This window comes from Mastacembelus armatus, chromosome 10, assembly GCF_900324485.2.
Source record: "Mastacembelus armatus chromosome 10, fMasArm1.2, whole genome shotgun sequence".
Classification (NCBI taxonomy): Eukaryota; Metazoa; Chordata; class Actinopteri; order Synbranchiformes; family Mastacembelidae; genus Mastacembelus; species Mastacembelus armatus.
In genome coordinates this window covers 13,501,991-13,517,555 of record NC_046642.1, presented here as the reverse complement: position 1 = coordinate 13,517,555, position 15,565 = coordinate 13,501,991, and the positions used below count along the sequence as shown (strand labels likewise).

Sequence of the window (15,565 nt, the reverse complement as noted above, 5' to 3'; positions counted from 1 at the left end):
AAAAACCAAAAAAAAAAACATTATTATTATTATTAGATTTTGTGTTTGTATTTTGGCTTGTACTTGTAGCCAAAGGGAAACTGAGAGCAGGGGATCAGATTTGACCATCTGCCATCAGCAAACTGGGATGAAACATGTTTATCTAAGGGGGTCTGAATTGTTGGTTTTCCACCATTCCAGGACATTGTTCTGACTCTGAAGGATAAACTTTCCATCCGGGCCATTGAGTACTTTGCGCTGGTGCTAGAGCAACAGTACAGTATTGCCAAACTGCTGCTGCTGCATGAAGACGAGCTCATACAGAAGGTACGGAAACAATGGACACACACACAAATCATGTAATCATGGCTGTACATTCACTGTAGATGCATTTTGTTATTGGACAGAAGATACATAAAAGAGAGCCAGAATCTAAGAAGACCAACAGGAAAGCACAATCCAGCAGACATGGGATATGGGTGGTTGTTTGCATTTGTTTTGAAAGTTTGCATCCATCTTCAAACGATCATTCTGTGTCTTCACCAGGTGGTGCAGAAAAAAGACTCTCATGACTACAGATGTCTGTTCAGGGTGTGTTTCATCCCCAGAGACCCAATGGACCTGCTGCAAGATGATCCCTCTGCCTTTGAGTACCTCTTTTTACAGGTCTGAGAAGCTAATTCTCTAATTTACATGCTATTTTCTGCAGTTGTTCCCTTTTTCTTTCTGACATCAGTTTAAATGTGTCTAATCTCAGATAGTAGGATTTATTAATGTGGCCTCATATCTATAGCCTTGTAAACATTTTTGATGATTAACAAACAAAGGTTATCTTTGCATAAAGATACCTATGACCTCAGTGTTGACACTTTGGTTAATTATTATGAACCTGGCTGACAAACCTCAAAGCCGCAGGTTGTCTTTGCATATTCTTCGTTCCTAGTCATACATTGGGACTACCACTCCTTGTATGAGGAGTCTTTACCTTTTGTCTTTTACTCTGTTTGTGTTTGCTGTATAAATGGCAGCTGGAATGTCCCAGGTTTAGTTTACTTGCAAACAAGCTCATGAGTTCTGTATTTTGTGATGTGTGACACAAAGTGTATGTTGGTGTATAATACAAGTAAATATAAAAATATGCTGTCTTTGCAGTTGTACAATGACATGTTAATCGTGTATTTGTATGTCTGTGTGCATTACATTGTCTGTGCTTTCCAGAGTGTCGGGGATGTGCTGCAAGAGCGTTTCGCTGTAGAGATGAAGTGTAACACTGCACTTCGGCTGGCAGCTCTGCACATGCATGAGAGACTGGATAGTTGTGGACAGACTAGGGCTTCCATCAAAAGTATTACGTGAGTCATATGTGTTTGTGTGTTTATCATGTTGTAGTTAGAATAACAATTTCTGTTGCACTCATTGTACATCTTGGTATCATCTAATGCCTCATCTGCTCATGTTATGAGAAATATTTTGTATATGTGTAAGGGTGTGTGTCTGTGTTTTGTACTTTCTGCATATGGGCAATAAGTTTCTTATTGTGTGTGGGACAATTTTCCCCCTCTTTCAGTTTCTGTCCTTCATATTTTAACCTCAAGAAGCACAACCACACATAAGCACGGGTCGATCTTCCAAAGGACGACATCACTTACTCACTGGTCATAGGTTCATATGACTTCATTTTAATAATGTAACCTCAAGTTAAACTGAGGAGGCGATCATTATTACAGTACAGTTAAAAGCATTCAATTAAAATATGGCTGTTTAGTAACACCTAGTGGTAGCTATCGGAAAAACACAACATAAGCATTATTGCACAAAAGTCCACAAACCTAAATTATATATTTTTTGTGCAGTTTGCGTTCGGTTTTTAATGTAATGTGTATAATTTTGGTCTTACTGTTAGGAAGGCTTATTAATATTATCCTCACCCATTCATATAATTCATGTAAAAATCTGACAAATGGTTAACAAGAAAAGCACCTTTAGGGTAGCTGCAGGTTTTTATAAAATTCAAACAAATGTGAAGCTGAGCTTGTCATGCATCAGGCAACATAATCTAGATAGACTGTTAAGGTAATACATATATTAGCTGCAACACCAGAGTTATCTTGAGGTCATCTTTTTTATCAGTAGCTATGTCATACTGTATATTTTGTCCTACGATTCCACGATTGGTTTGCATTATTTTGTTTAATGTTTTAGTTCAACTACAGTACTAACTGCAGCAGCCACTGAGGTTTAACAGAGTTCTTTATTAGTGCGCTTGTCATTCCTCTTTGTGGTGATGGCAGGAAGGAGTTCGGCCTGGACAGCTTCATCTCTCCCACACTGCTGAGCAACATGAGGGAGAAAGACCTGAGGAAAGCCATCAGCTACCACCTCAAAAAGATCCAGTCCTTGCTTGAGCCGCGCCAGAAGGTAGAGACAGACTGACAGATGAGTGAAAGGAGGTGTTGGGGAGGTGTGAAGAGATAAATAGTGACAGTATAGTAGAGCTTTGGGGTATTTTTTTTTTTAACTGACAGTTGCAGTGACTACTAATCTCCAGGCAGTTTTAATTAGTATATAGAGTGACAGCAGGTTGGTAGATAAATGGTGGGTGGGAGATTCATTAAAAAGAGAATAATAGGTCTGAGGCTTGGGTAAGGTGTCTGGAAAGATAAGTGGAGCATTTTTCTCTGTGGAGAGCATTGTTTTGGTCAGCGAGTCAGTCATAGTATTCCTCCTGGTGTTCTTTTATTCCATCGGTTTACCACCTCTCTTGTGTTCTCTCTTCTTGCATGTCTGCTGTGGCATCATAGGTAATATCTGCTACTCAGGCTCGCTTGGCCTACCTCACTCAGCTGGGCGAGCTCATTTCATATGGAGGGCGATCATACACAGCTACAATGATGGTAAGAGTAAGGAGCAGTATGTTGCCTGACTGGTTCACTTGCAGAAGCAAAAATCATGTAATAAATATAATCAGTTCAAATTCAACTTATCTCCTTTGGAAATGCATCATCTCCTCTCTGTTTTGACTTCCTTTATTAAATTTTGCTCAAACTCTCAACTACATTCAGCTCCAAGACAGGGAGATGTTGGTCAGCCTGCTGGTTGGAGCAAAGTATGGGATGAGTCAGGTCATCAACCACAAGCTCAATGTGATCTCCACCCTGGTTGAGTTCAGCAGCATCAGTCGAGTGGAGCTGCTCTCAGAATCGGACAAAGTCAGCCTTTTGCGCATCTCACTGCACGACATGAAGGTATGGAAGACACTGCATGCACATACAGTAAAATATATTCTTAATAAACATGTAGGCACTTGGCACCGGTACATAATATGGACATTTACTCAACACACCACATGTGTGCCAAAATTCATGCTAGAGTAAATATAGGTCAGGTAACTCTCCTTCAAAAGATGCAAACAATATACAGCCTAAAGGAGTGTGTGGTAGTTGTGTAAAGTTAATTCACTGGACTCTCTCTTTCTCCCTTTTTCTCCCACATCATTGCATTTTCTCCCTTACCCTTTGGCTTTAATCACTCCCACTTTACCTTATCTGCTGCAATGCCCTCACCCCCCGCAGCCATTTGCCTTACTGATGGACTCTCTGGCAGCCAAAGACTTAGGGTGTCTGCTGGGAGGCTACTGCAAACTCTTGGTGGATCCCAGTGTCAATGTCTTCCGTCTGGGGCGCCCGAAAGTGAGGGTGCACCGGATTCCTGCTGAAGAAGGTGTGTGTGGGAGGTTCGCCGTAATAGAGGGAGTGTGCTATGAATCCCTATCAAGTGAGCAAAACTGTTTCACTTAAATAACCACTTTGGCCATTTGATAGAAATTTTTCACATCACATTTTGATGTAAAGTATGCCAGCAGCCAGTACGGGTACGGATAGAAAGCAAGTCATGTTATACTTATCAAAATTATAACTTTATTAAAGGTCTACTGATGTACTAACACATTGTTTTGCAACACTTGTCTGGTGTTTGTGTGTTTTTCTGGTGTTATTAGGTTATGTGTCTCGCTGCTGTAGTGATTCAGATGACTCAACAGATGAGGATGACCCAATGGATTCTCAAAATTACAAACGTCCAGACCCTGCAAGTCAGGACTGGGAAGAACGGAGGAGAGAGGAGGAGGAAAAAAGAAGAGAGGAAGAAAGAAAAGAGAGAGAGGAGCACAAATGCAAACAGGAAGTGAGGATAATAGTGACAACAGAAGGTAAGGAAAACGAGGGTGAGGAGGAAGAAGGAGCAGCGGGAAGTAAATTTAGTGTTTTGGATGAGGAAATGAACCTTGAGACCACCTGGTACCACACTGACCCACGGGTCACCAGCAGCTTCTCCAGCTTGTCCAGTGGTTCCTTGAGTGCTGCACTAGAGGAGAGCAGTGCAGCAGCTAAAGTCCCTTCTCGCCTAGGGGCTCTCCGTGGGCAGTGCACAGGCGAGGATCTCTCAAGCTTGGATGTTCACCACCCCTACCTCCTGGAGCCAAAACGCCACCAAGGGCCCCTGCGCCCCACCAACCTCAATTACCGGGGCAATGACAACTCTTGCCTTTGCTTTGCTGAGCTCTCAAAGGCTGATTTCCTCCCCAGCCCACCTGAGGCTACTAGTGATGATGATGAAGATGATGATGATGAAGAGGAAGAGCAGGGGGTGGAGGAACTCAGACGTATTTCAAAGATCCCTAGTTCAAGAGATTTGAGAATGATTGATACAACACCCTTTCAAAGATCACCCATTAAAAGAAAGCAAAAGATTCCACCCAAAGTCCCGCTAAGGACGAGTTCAATTCCTGGGCATAAAGCAGGACAGGCTGAGCATCGTCTCTCCAAGGACGAAGAGGGTCTATTCTTGACACCTTCACCAAACTCTAAACCAGCTCTTCTGGTCAAAGATACTGTCTCAGAGTCTGAGGATGAGTTTTTTGATGCACAAGAGAGATTTACTCCCCCAGTTCCTGATCTGTCAGGTTTGTTCACAGCATGTTCCTTACAATGTTACAGATGAATAATATCAAATATATCAAAATTTTGTGGAAGTTTTTTTTTTTTTTTTACGTGATGACAGCATGTGACTGTGACTACAGTGAGAGATTAATGTGATTAAAGTCTGACCTGTCCATTTCTTTTATTTATCTCACAGATGCTGAGCTGGCTGACCGGAGAAATGCTAATCGGTTGAGTGGAAGCTGGAATGGCCTTCCAGCTTTGCCAGGAAAAGGGGCATCCTCCCCCATTGCCAATATAGCCCAATCCTCTAAAATCAAAAAGGAACTGAAAATGCATAAATGCCCCACAAATCATCAGCCCAGCCCACCAAAGCCAATACAAAAACTTGAAGTTAAGGTCAAACCACCATTGGCACCTAAACCCCAGCTGCCTCCCAAACCTCAGATTATTCCTCCCAAGTCACCACAGCATGGGAGATCATATGCCCACTGCAATGGGGATGCCTCTGGACGTCTGTCCTCTGAACTTCTGGAAATGGAGCCAGACACTATGGAGTTCAAGTCTGTCACATCTGGGGCAGGTGGACTGCCGCTATCGTCCCCCCTGATCACCGCAGTGTGGTGCAACAAACAACCACTACCCTTCAAAATACCACAAACTGAGGAAAAGACAAAAAGGCAAGAAAACAGCCCAAAACAGAATAAAGACTTGATGCATGAGAATGGATCACATATGGTTTCCAAAGACAAAGCAAGCATTCCTGATGAAAAAGAATCTCCTAAAGTTGAGGGTAAAAGCAAAGGGACTGTACTACCCACAAAAAAGCCACCAAACCTACCCCCTATACCTCGGTCTAATTCAGGTACAAAGTTAGTTGTTCCCCCGCCAGTGCCCACCAAACCCACTTCTCCCACCAATCTCCACCCCTTATCACTACCTGCTAGCTCCCCTGTCTCACCTACAGATTCAGACAAAGGGATCTTAAAGGATAGCATTAGTCCACCGAATGGAATCCATCCTTGGAGCAGCCGCAATGGCAGTGTCCAGTCAGGCTCCCGCAGGGTCTCTCTGAGTCATGAGAGCCTGTCGCCGAAAAATACAGATGCACCTCTCACTCTTACCACCTCCCTCACCTCAACAACCTGTAAAGGAGTTGGAGGCCTAGAAAGCAGAGAATCTGGAAGATCAGGATCAGGTTCAGACCTAAGGACCAGCTCCTCCAGTCTGGGTGGCAGACTTCCAGCCTCAGCCCTGAGAGGGAAAATCCAGGCTCTTCCTTGGTACATGACTCGCTCCCAGGAAATTTTGGGAACTCTAGACTATCCCTCCACTAGCTCCATCAATGGAGACACATCTGGATTTGGCTCTGGTTTGTCTGTAGCCAGTGGTTTATCGGACCTAAACAAAACCCCTGTCAAGGAAAAAGAGACAGCAGCCTCAAAATCAGGAATAAAAGGGAACATTTTAGAGGAAGGAGCTGAGGTAGTCATAGCCACCATCAAAGAGGCACAGGAAGTGACACAACATATGAAAAAAGCCAATGGGACAAATGGCTCACATCCTAATCTTAATTATAAAGAGAATAAGGCACACAGTGGTAGTGTTTCATCAGAGCAGCCTCAATCACGGCCCCATTCAGCAGTGGGTTTGGGTGGTGTATCTAGCATGCAAATTGGAGGTGACTCACCAACCTCGTCACTCGCAGACAGTACCCCTCCACAGGAGCACCGGGAAGCTTGCGGCTGCCGCACCGTTTATGCCAACTGTTTTAGTGGAGACACCGAGGATGGCGTCAGCTTTGATGAAGAGCTTACAGTTTACGAGTTCTCCCGCCGGACACGCAACAAACCTTCCCAACCCACACCCATCCCTTCTCCTACAACACCTTCTCCAAACCCCAATATCCTTTCACTGCTGAGAGACAACCCTCGTCCATTGTCTACCTTCTCCACTGCTTCCTCTGAACTCAGTCCCCTAGTTTCATGTCCAGTTTCACCCACAACCTCACTTGGTGGTCCTCTTCGTTCTCTTACCAACAAGAATTATGGTGGGCTAAAGGGAGGTTTTGCCTCTTTACGGCAAGATATAGATCAACTTCTGCTGGTCTTAGAAAGAGGAGCACTTGATCAACCTCAGCAAACATCGTACCAAGACTCAAAGCAGGATGACACAGGGATAAAAGTAGGGCCTGACTTAAATCACAATGGGCCTGAGGGCAGTACTACTACTTTAGCATCAGGTCTTTATTGTACTGGCTCAAGCCCTAACGTGATGACAGAGGCTGAAAGGAGTCTTCTCCAGGCAGAGGCACGACGATTGGCATCTGGATGTCAGCGGGCCACACGTGTAGGCTGGGCTCCTGAAGAAGCCCTGCGTTCTTTATCCAACAGCTTCAGTGCTCTGGTTCAGCTGTCAGCAGCTTGCCTGCGAACAAACCCCTGCCCTGGCTGTGACATCTGCCATAATGTGAATCTGGTCCACAAGGATGAAGATGACGACAGCCAGGATGCCATGGACAAATTAAAGGAGATTGTGGGTTTGTATCGGGAGTTTGTCGGGGCTGTTGAGACAGCTGGAACTGGTGCTGTGGTTGGGGGCAAAAGTGTGGGCCACACTGGAACTGGACCTGGTCACGGGGAGAGTGATGGAGTGAGGCTACTGGCCAAACGCTGCACTGTGCTCATCTCCTCTGTATTCGCGCTCACACAGCTCTTCCGGACACGCACACTAGACACCTCAGACACTCCTGGTCACATACCTCTCAACTTCTGACCTGTGAACTTTTACCCACTAATAACCCACTGACTCTGGAGGTGAGGCAAGAAACAGCACAGCGCAAACTGGTGTGTTACCCCTGTGTTATTGTACAGTAAGTGCCATGCACACCACAGCACACAGACATAAACCCATCTTACACATACCAACGTGGAAAACACACACTCCAAACAAAACCCTAAACAGAGAAGAAGCTTCATTGCTTTGTCTCTTCTTGGACGCATATGGACTATGCATTTGTACATATGAATTTTATAATTATCTTATAATTCTCTTATTTTATGATACAATATGTGTATGTATGTAAGGATGGATTACCCCTGTATGTATTTATGTATTTATTTTTACAATATTTGCACCATGGTCTGTGATGTGCAGGTCTCTGGTGAAAAAAAAAAACAAAAACAAAACAGAAAACTATGGATGTCACTGGAATTTCTCTTTTTCCCTTTCTTTAAGACAAGTATTATGTTTCTTTTGCTGCTTGAAGGATTTCTCCACCCCACAAGGTGTAATCTGTAAATTGTCACTTTTCAAGTTTATTACTACACTACATATTACTGACAAAATGCAAAAAATATATACTTTTATCACACTTGCAAAATACAGAGATGCCAATTTGTTTTATATGTGCACGGACTGCACCTTTTTAAGGATTTAGTTTTTCAACATTGTAGTCACATATAAAGAGGACACAAAACAATACCATTACAAAGCAGGGAAAGCACTTTTGACTGTTACAGATTGCACCTTATTATGAGACACAACCTTGTGTGAAGTCTTTTTCTACCCCTCTCCAGTCCTGACTCTGAGTGAATGCTTCTTGGAAATACTCCCATTACTCAAATGTATGCAGTATTATAACATTAATCTAGTTTTCATCCAAAGGACTCTACATATATATTTTCTGGGAATGTGTAGGTGGGGCCCACAGAGCGAAACAGAGGACCTTATTTATGTAGTTTAAAAAAAGTTTTTGACTAGGCACAAGGATGACTGTTAAACTCTGTCCAGATGTAGCAAATATCCAAAGTCTTAAAACACTGAGCCACAACTGTTCCCCACTACGGTTTCCTCTTTGGGCACACCACCTTAAAAAATATCATACTGACAGACAGACGGACTGACTGCTGTATGCTGGCATCAGAGCTGTAGATATACGTTTATATCTCTGTGTCCTATTCTGTCTCAACGTTAGTTTATGGCTATGCAAACATAAACTCCTCACCCTGCACATACTGTTTTCTTGTTTCTTTGTGCTAACATTAAAAACAGCTGCATTATGTTTGTCTCAATATAACGGCTGCTTTCTTTGATTGGAATGTTGGCTTTTGTCTTGTTTCTGGAACAATTACTGCATTATGGATCGCAACGTTCTGCAAAGTTGCATGGCATTAGCATTTGTCAATATAAAGACTCCTGTCTATACTGATGTCTGTGAATTGTCAGTAAAATGATCACATCGCTCAGTCAGTTTGCTGATGTACAGTGTTCACTAATCAGCTTGCTCATATCACGCATGTCCGGTTCGTTTGACGAGCTGTCTGAGTTGAAGGATTTACGTGAGCCACCTACAATAACAAGAATGTAATTAAGCCAAATCAGACGCTAATTCAAATGTGAAAAGGGGATTAGAAGAAATAGATACTGCTTATGGGAGGCAGAGGCAGCTGATAGGGAGATAGGTAGTAGATTTCTCAAATCTTTATGTGTGACTGAGGGAAATGTCGTTGAGGTGGCTATTCTTTAAAAAAAAAAAAAAAAAAAAAAAATCAGATCTCTTGTGTGAGATTTCTATAGAGGCAATGTCCAGTAGGAGTATGCATCATAACACTAACATCAAGACATGCTGTATGTCTCAGGAGCATCTAACAGTCGTCCATCTAACAGGCCCACACAGTGAAGAGTGCCTGTGTCACCTATTTGTTTTTCTTTCTATATTCTATTCCGGTAAAGTGATTATCAACAGTATTTCATTTTCAAAAGGACAATATTTCTACATGAGCATCACTCTTCTGTACCCACTTACAATAAAGTTGATGTACCAAGAAGTGTATTGTGTGGAAATAAATTACACACTGACCTTAATAATGTTGGATGTCTTAATATTAATATTTAGGTTTTGCCTACAGACCAGCTGTTGATCTGTACTGATCTTGAGTTGGGCCATCTGAATTTTATGCCCTAACTCTATATTCATAAAGTATAGGAAGTGACTTACCAGGCCAGAAGACATAATAGTGAGAGATACAGTTCTAGCCAAATATTAAACCTGGGTGCACTTTTTAACAGCAGCATGCAGAATAGGGGTTTGAAGATAAATCTAAACAGCCTTAATAGCTGCTTTATTTGCACTGTCTCATCACCTATAATTAGTTAATGAGCATTACTGTGGAACGTCTTTTCCAGCATTGACATGTTATACTTCCATTAAAGCAGTGTTTATCTATGCATGCTGCTTTACTCTTCCCTAATTTTCCCTTTCTGTGTTTCATACTGTTACCCCTCCTATTAAAATCTAAGCTTTCACCTGAGATGGCTTATAGAAAGACATCTGTTAGGATTAAAAGAAACAGAGAGTGAGAGGCTTTTTTTTTTATCTACAACAGCTAAACCCTTCCTGATCCAAAGTCCCTATGTCAGATTGCTGTTAATCTGATCATTACCTGCAGTCTGACTTCTTGACACAGTAATCTAGGAAGCTGAACTCTGCACTGACACACATAAAACACTGTCTTAGAGTAGTGCTGCTGTGAGAGCCATTTCTGTCTCAAACACATAGTGTGTGCAAGTGCTTGTTCCATCCTTCATTATGATCCAGTATTAAGACAGATGACAATACAACATTGCATTAGTAACACTGTGTGTGTGATTGCTTTCAGTGCATATTTGGGCAAGGGTGGGTAAGATAGAGACGTTATTGTAAAGCCCTGTTTGACTACAGGGAGGACTAGCATATAAGTCACAAGGGATACTTAAGCCATTCAGTATTACAACGTATGTTACTCAAGTAAAATGTAAAATGAAGCCTGTTCTTTTAGAAAACATGACAGAAAGACAAGATTAACCACATAAACTTATTCACAGTCAATATTTTTAATTGAATCATGTCATTTGGTTGCAATTTTTCATGTGACATTTCAAAGTGGTTTGGATACTTGTGCTTCAGGGGAAGTGCTAATTACAGACAGAACTATTCAGTGTCAACAAATATTATTTTCACCCCCCACCCCTCCCCCACAAAAACATATATATATATATATATATATATATATATATATATATATATAAAGTTGTACTTTCAAAGAGGAAACCTTGGAAAAACTTGAGAAGTTCTCGTGTAACACAGTAGACTGCAGAGTCAAAACATAAAGTATTGAGGAAATAGGCCAAGTGATCTATTCACATGGCAGCTTAAGCTTTTTGTGTCACTGAACATTACCCTCTGTCCCTGTCTTCTCTCAGCAACATTACTGCTCAGTCTCTCTCACTCTGTGTCCAAGCAGCATGCCTTTCCTCTTCGGGCTGCAAGAGCTACTGCCTAGTGACTGCACCTACTCAAGCTTGAAATCTGAGCCCATTATGTCAACAGATGTTAGAGCCAGAGAGGAGAGCAGGCGTGAGAGAAGAGAAATACATGTTAAAAAAAAAAAACAAGTAACAAGTTTATAAAAGCATCAATATAGTCAATAGCAGTAGTCGAAATATGAAAAAAATGCAGCAACTGTTTTCAAATGAATATGATCACGTCTTTTTCTAAAGCTGCAAAAAAGGATACATTAAAGAAAGGGCAAACATTTTCTGTTGGAATATTTGTGGCATCAGAGCGCTACGTTAAATATCTTTTTTTTTTTTTCTCTTGCAATGAATTAGAAAAACAGACAAGACCTGGGTGTATATGTATGTTTTACTGACATATATACCAATGAACAATGCAAATAACACATTCTGCCAGTAACACTTCAGGAAAGAAACCAAGACAAACAGTGTCTGACAAAATGGTTCACATTAATAAATCATGTGTGAAAGGAGAAACAGTTTAAAACACATTGCCTAGGTTTGCTAGACAGCATTTCCAAGAGCTTGTGTAATCACTAAGTTAATTGATTTCTTCTGACCTCATCAACTATGAACTGTTCAATTGAGTGCAGAGAGAAATTGGCTATACTTTATCCATGAATATGATTTTAGGGACATTTCAATGGTCGAAACTGAATTAAACAGGATTCAGCTTTGTAGAAAAAGTGCCCTTGGTCAAACAAACAAATGGATATTGGTTACAAAACCACAGTACAATACAAAAAACTGCTTCCCCTTCAAAACTGTCTATTCAGTTGGTGGAAAAAAAGCACTGCAATTCAACAGATTCCATAAAATGTCTGTACACAAAACACAAAAGGATATATGAATTGGACCCTGGCACAAGTGCTATACAGACTAAAGTGTGTGTTTTTAATACTCAGACAACAGTAAATACTTATAATGGCAGGTGGTTGTCTCACACTGACTGTTGGCCCCTGTCAGAAGTGCATCTTCACTGCTGTCTAGCAGTCAAGGAAACTTAAGTGTGCACTGGTTTTACTTTACAATATCCTTCCATCCCAACAAACTGGCTCCATCACTTCATACAGGTTTCTCACTTTAAACATGCTCTTGTTCATTCTAGATTTTCAAACTCCACTTTTATAGGAGCTTCAGCAGCAGCTCATAGGTTGCATTTATGATCCCCCATGAGATGAGCGAACGATGGTAGTTGAGGTGGGCCCCTCTGAACAGCATGGCCAAGCTGCCACCCCTCTCTCTCCACACTGTTAGCAGTACCTTCCTGCAAGGCTGGAAGGCTCCACCAACCTGAGACTGAGCCCTGGCCTTTACTACATTTAATGGATAAAACATAATGCCAAGGGCTGCCCCCAACACACCTCCACACACAAAATCATTAACCAAATGACCTGCCCAGGTAGTTGCTTCTGGGAGCTGCTCTTTTATGGGTCCCCGGAGCCCAAAGAAGAACACATTGCTAGGGCCGTTACGGAGAAGTATAGGCACAAGGCCACGGTAGCACTCTGTGACACCATACTCGGTCAGTAGTGTCCGGAAGGTGTGGGCTGTGTTGTTGAAGCGCCCATGGTGCCGATGGTCTTGCAGCAGAGTCTGCACACGTTCAAATGGTGTCAAGATGGCCTCTGCAGTTCCTGCCAATGCTGCAGCAAAGCTACGTGTGACCAGCTCGGGCACACCGCTGCTACCGGCCTGCTCTAGTAAGACTCTAGAAAAGTCCTCATACAGTCCAAACATGATGGCCACTGTAGTAGACTTCTGCAGCAGGGGGGGCAAGAGGCCCCTGTAGAGGTTCCTCAACCCATCCCGCTGAAGCTGCCGCACCGCCTCAATGGCCAACACACCGTGCAGCTGCTGTCGGAACAGCACCTTCTGGATGGGGAAGGTCACCACAATATTGGTAAAAGCTGCAATGGAGCCACAGATGTAGTGCTTCCCTTGAGGGCCCAGCCTGGCACTCAGAGGCCCAACGGGCATTAGGGAATGGCCTCCTTTGGTCAGGGCAGCCTGAGGCTGAGGTGTCCGGGCTGACTCAGAGTCCATGGTGCTGACAGCCATGGGTGGATCAGTGCACCACAGCTTGATCCTCTGGCATCACATCAGCATTGCACTCTTCTGTAAAATATATACCCTGTGACACAGAGACACAATATCAGGTACACCCACTTGATGATCATGATCTCTTGAAATGATTTATTTGATAATACAGAAACAGAAAACACAAAAAAACCCCAAATGTGGTAAAAACAGAAATATGTACCTGTATAAACCTTATATAACCCAGAAAAATGTAGTATCAGTAAATAAAAAGTTACTCAAATAACTTCACAGGAAAATTATTACAAACAACAAAGGACAACCAACCAATAAAATCCACATACATAAAATTACATATTATAAGTATTTTATGAAATAAATATAAACATAAAACAGCAGCCAATAAAAAGTTAATGTACCGACTAATTCAAGTGTTAATCCTCAGCCGCTTAGTTTAAACTTGCACAGGCAGGCTGCCCCAAACGGCTGCTGATAAGACTTATTACACAACTTAACGGACTGATAAGTGTCAGCTGCATTTTGGGGGGGGGGGGGTGCAACGATGAGCAGCAGAAGACATGAGGTCCATTCATTTAGTGTCATTACAAAGCAACATAACTTTGACATTGTCATAATATACAATATAATATTATACAAAGTGTCCAATGTGGCATTTCTTTTTAAGTATGAAGTTGTAGGCCACATATAAACAGCACTAACAGGTTTGCCCAAATGATCTTAAAAATAAATTAAAAATAAGTACAAGTTGTCTAGGAGTTGTCTAGATATAGAACAAGAAGGTCACAATGCTGTCAAAGCTGTGAGGTTATTAGAGGACACATCATGTCAAACAAAATCTCACTCCTAAGACCCTTGAACAGTTTTATGTCAGTAAGACAAATAAGACTACCACGTGGCTTGTGACAGGCAAGAGCTTGTAGTAAGTGTAAGGTAATGTCAACAATTTTGAAATAAAGTAAATTTGCTCAAGTACTGCACTTTTGAAGAACACTTTGTTGGGAGATTTAACTTACATGGTAATCGAACGCTAACTACTTAACTACACTGCATTTACCTGACAGTAACTTTTCAGAATAAGTTTTTTTTATGCTATGGTACAAGTTCTCAAAATATTACTGCACTTTTACAATTTTAAGTGCAAATATATATATACATATATATACATACACACACATACTATATTAATGTTATGCTACTTTAACTCCAGTGCCTGAAAGAGAAAAGCTGCATTTACTCTACTACATTTATGTAATACTTATTGCGAATTAGTTTGCAGATGAAAATTTTAAAAGGTAATAGCATTAAAAGGTTCAAAGTATTTTATATGTTATTAAACTACTCAACATATATGAAAGGAGAAAACTTTTCTCTAGTGCTGTCAGCCACAATATTAAAATGCATATTCATATTTATTACATGCAGACCTTATAACTTTGTATATGCTCCATCGGAGCTCACTATCTTGGCGTGTCGTGCCTGTTGCTGCGGCATGCCTTCAGTCCACTAGGCTGACACAGGCTGAACACAAAGATCTGGTCAATACTAATCATCGATTCTATAAAAATAAGAGCGTGAAGCGATTGGTTATTGCAGGAGTGCGTACAGATCAAAGAGCCACACACGGGATAGCATTTTTAGCTCAACAACAGCACACACGAGGCTGATTAGCCGAATTAGCTAGCTCAACAGTGCTAGTGAGTGGGCCTCGGTTGTGTTACTACCTTATGTTTGAGGTAACTGGAGGAAGGGCTGGGTCAACAGACACATGCTACAGCAAAATACTATGTCTAGCATGCTAAGTGGCTATAGCCTAATCAGAGTCAAAACGTACGAGCGCTGACTGATGATTTGTGGGAGACTCCATTTACAGCAACTAGCGTTAAATGTCAAGAAGCAAAACACTGATCAAACAAACGTCGGGCTGTTAAATGAGTCTTTACCTGCCGTGTACACCAGCCGCTGTCCTGTCCTTGGACAGGTGGAGTGCAGTATTTTGCAGGGGGAGTTGGGCCACTACTGTACGTCTCTTCTGCAGGTGACAACGGCTGTGTATATTTTGCGCATGCGCACTACGGCAGCTCTCGAAGCTTATGGATAGGGGTGCAACTAACTTCAGAGAACTTCTTTCACGTTTGCACACTTTTAATTTTCATTGTACGGTGTTAACAGCGGGTGGTTATGCTTGGTAAATCATACTGAATGTTTTCGACGAACACCGAGTGTTGAATAAAAACCCCAAATGAACTATTTTA

At 41.9% G+C, this 15,565-nt stretch overlaps 2 protein-coding genes across 5 annotated transcripts in view; one reads left to right on the top strand and one right to left on the bottom strand.

Moving 5' to 3' along the window:
- The window catches only part of frmpd1b (FERM and PDZ domain containing 1b), a 22,558-nt gene extending 12,852 nt beyond the window's left edge, over window positions 1–9,706 (top strand). Inside the window, exons 9-18 of one of the 3 annotated variants that reach the window (XM_026331067.2) lie at window positions 181–306; window positions 526–645; window positions 1,198–1,331; window positions 2,271–2,397; window positions 2,781–2,873; window positions 3,042–3,224; window positions 3,552–3,753; window positions 3,977–4,186; window positions 4,385–4,939; window positions 5,113–9,706. In XM_026331067.2, the coding sequence (XP_026186852.1) occupies window positions 181–306; window positions 526–645; window positions 1,198–1,331; window positions 2,271–2,397; window positions 2,781–2,873; window positions 3,042–3,224; window positions 3,552–3,753; window positions 3,977–4,186; window positions 4,385–4,939; window positions 5,113–7,691 (4,329 nt within the window). In that variant the 3' untranslated portion in view covers window positions 7,692–9,706. Of the gene's footprint in view, window positions 1–180; window positions 307–525; window positions 646–1,197; window positions 1,332–2,270; window positions 2,398–2,780; window positions 2,874–3,041; window positions 3,225–3,551; window positions 3,754–3,976; window positions 4,940–5,112 lie in introns of all 3 variants that reach the window. The other 2 variants (XM_026331065.2, XM_026331066.2) reach the window with 2 other exon arrangements.
- A 1,877-nt stretch (window positions 9,707–11,583) lies between these two features.
- On the bottom strand, window positions 11,584–15,367 carry LOC113144873 (solute carrier family 25 member 51-like). Of its 2 annotated transcripts, XM_026331146.1 has the most exons (3): window positions 15,254–15,353; window positions 14,738–14,868; window positions 11,584–13,386 (listed from the first exon to the last, which is right to left on the bottom strand). In XM_026331146.1, the coding sequence occupies exon 3, from the start codon at window positions 13,311–13,313 to the stop codon at window positions 12,378–12,380; it is 936 nt and encodes a 311-aa protein (XP_026186931.1). In that variant the 5' UTR covers window positions 13,314–13,386; window positions 14,738–14,868; window positions 15,254–15,353; the 3' UTR covers window positions 11,584–12,377. The 2 variants fall into 2 exon arrangements, with proteins under 2 accessions (XP_026186931.1, XP_026186930.1); XM_026331145.1 differs by lacking the exon at window positions 14,738–14,868 and having other exon boundaries at window positions 15,254–15,367.
- Between the last annotated feature and the right edge of the window lie 198 nt (window positions 15,368–15,565).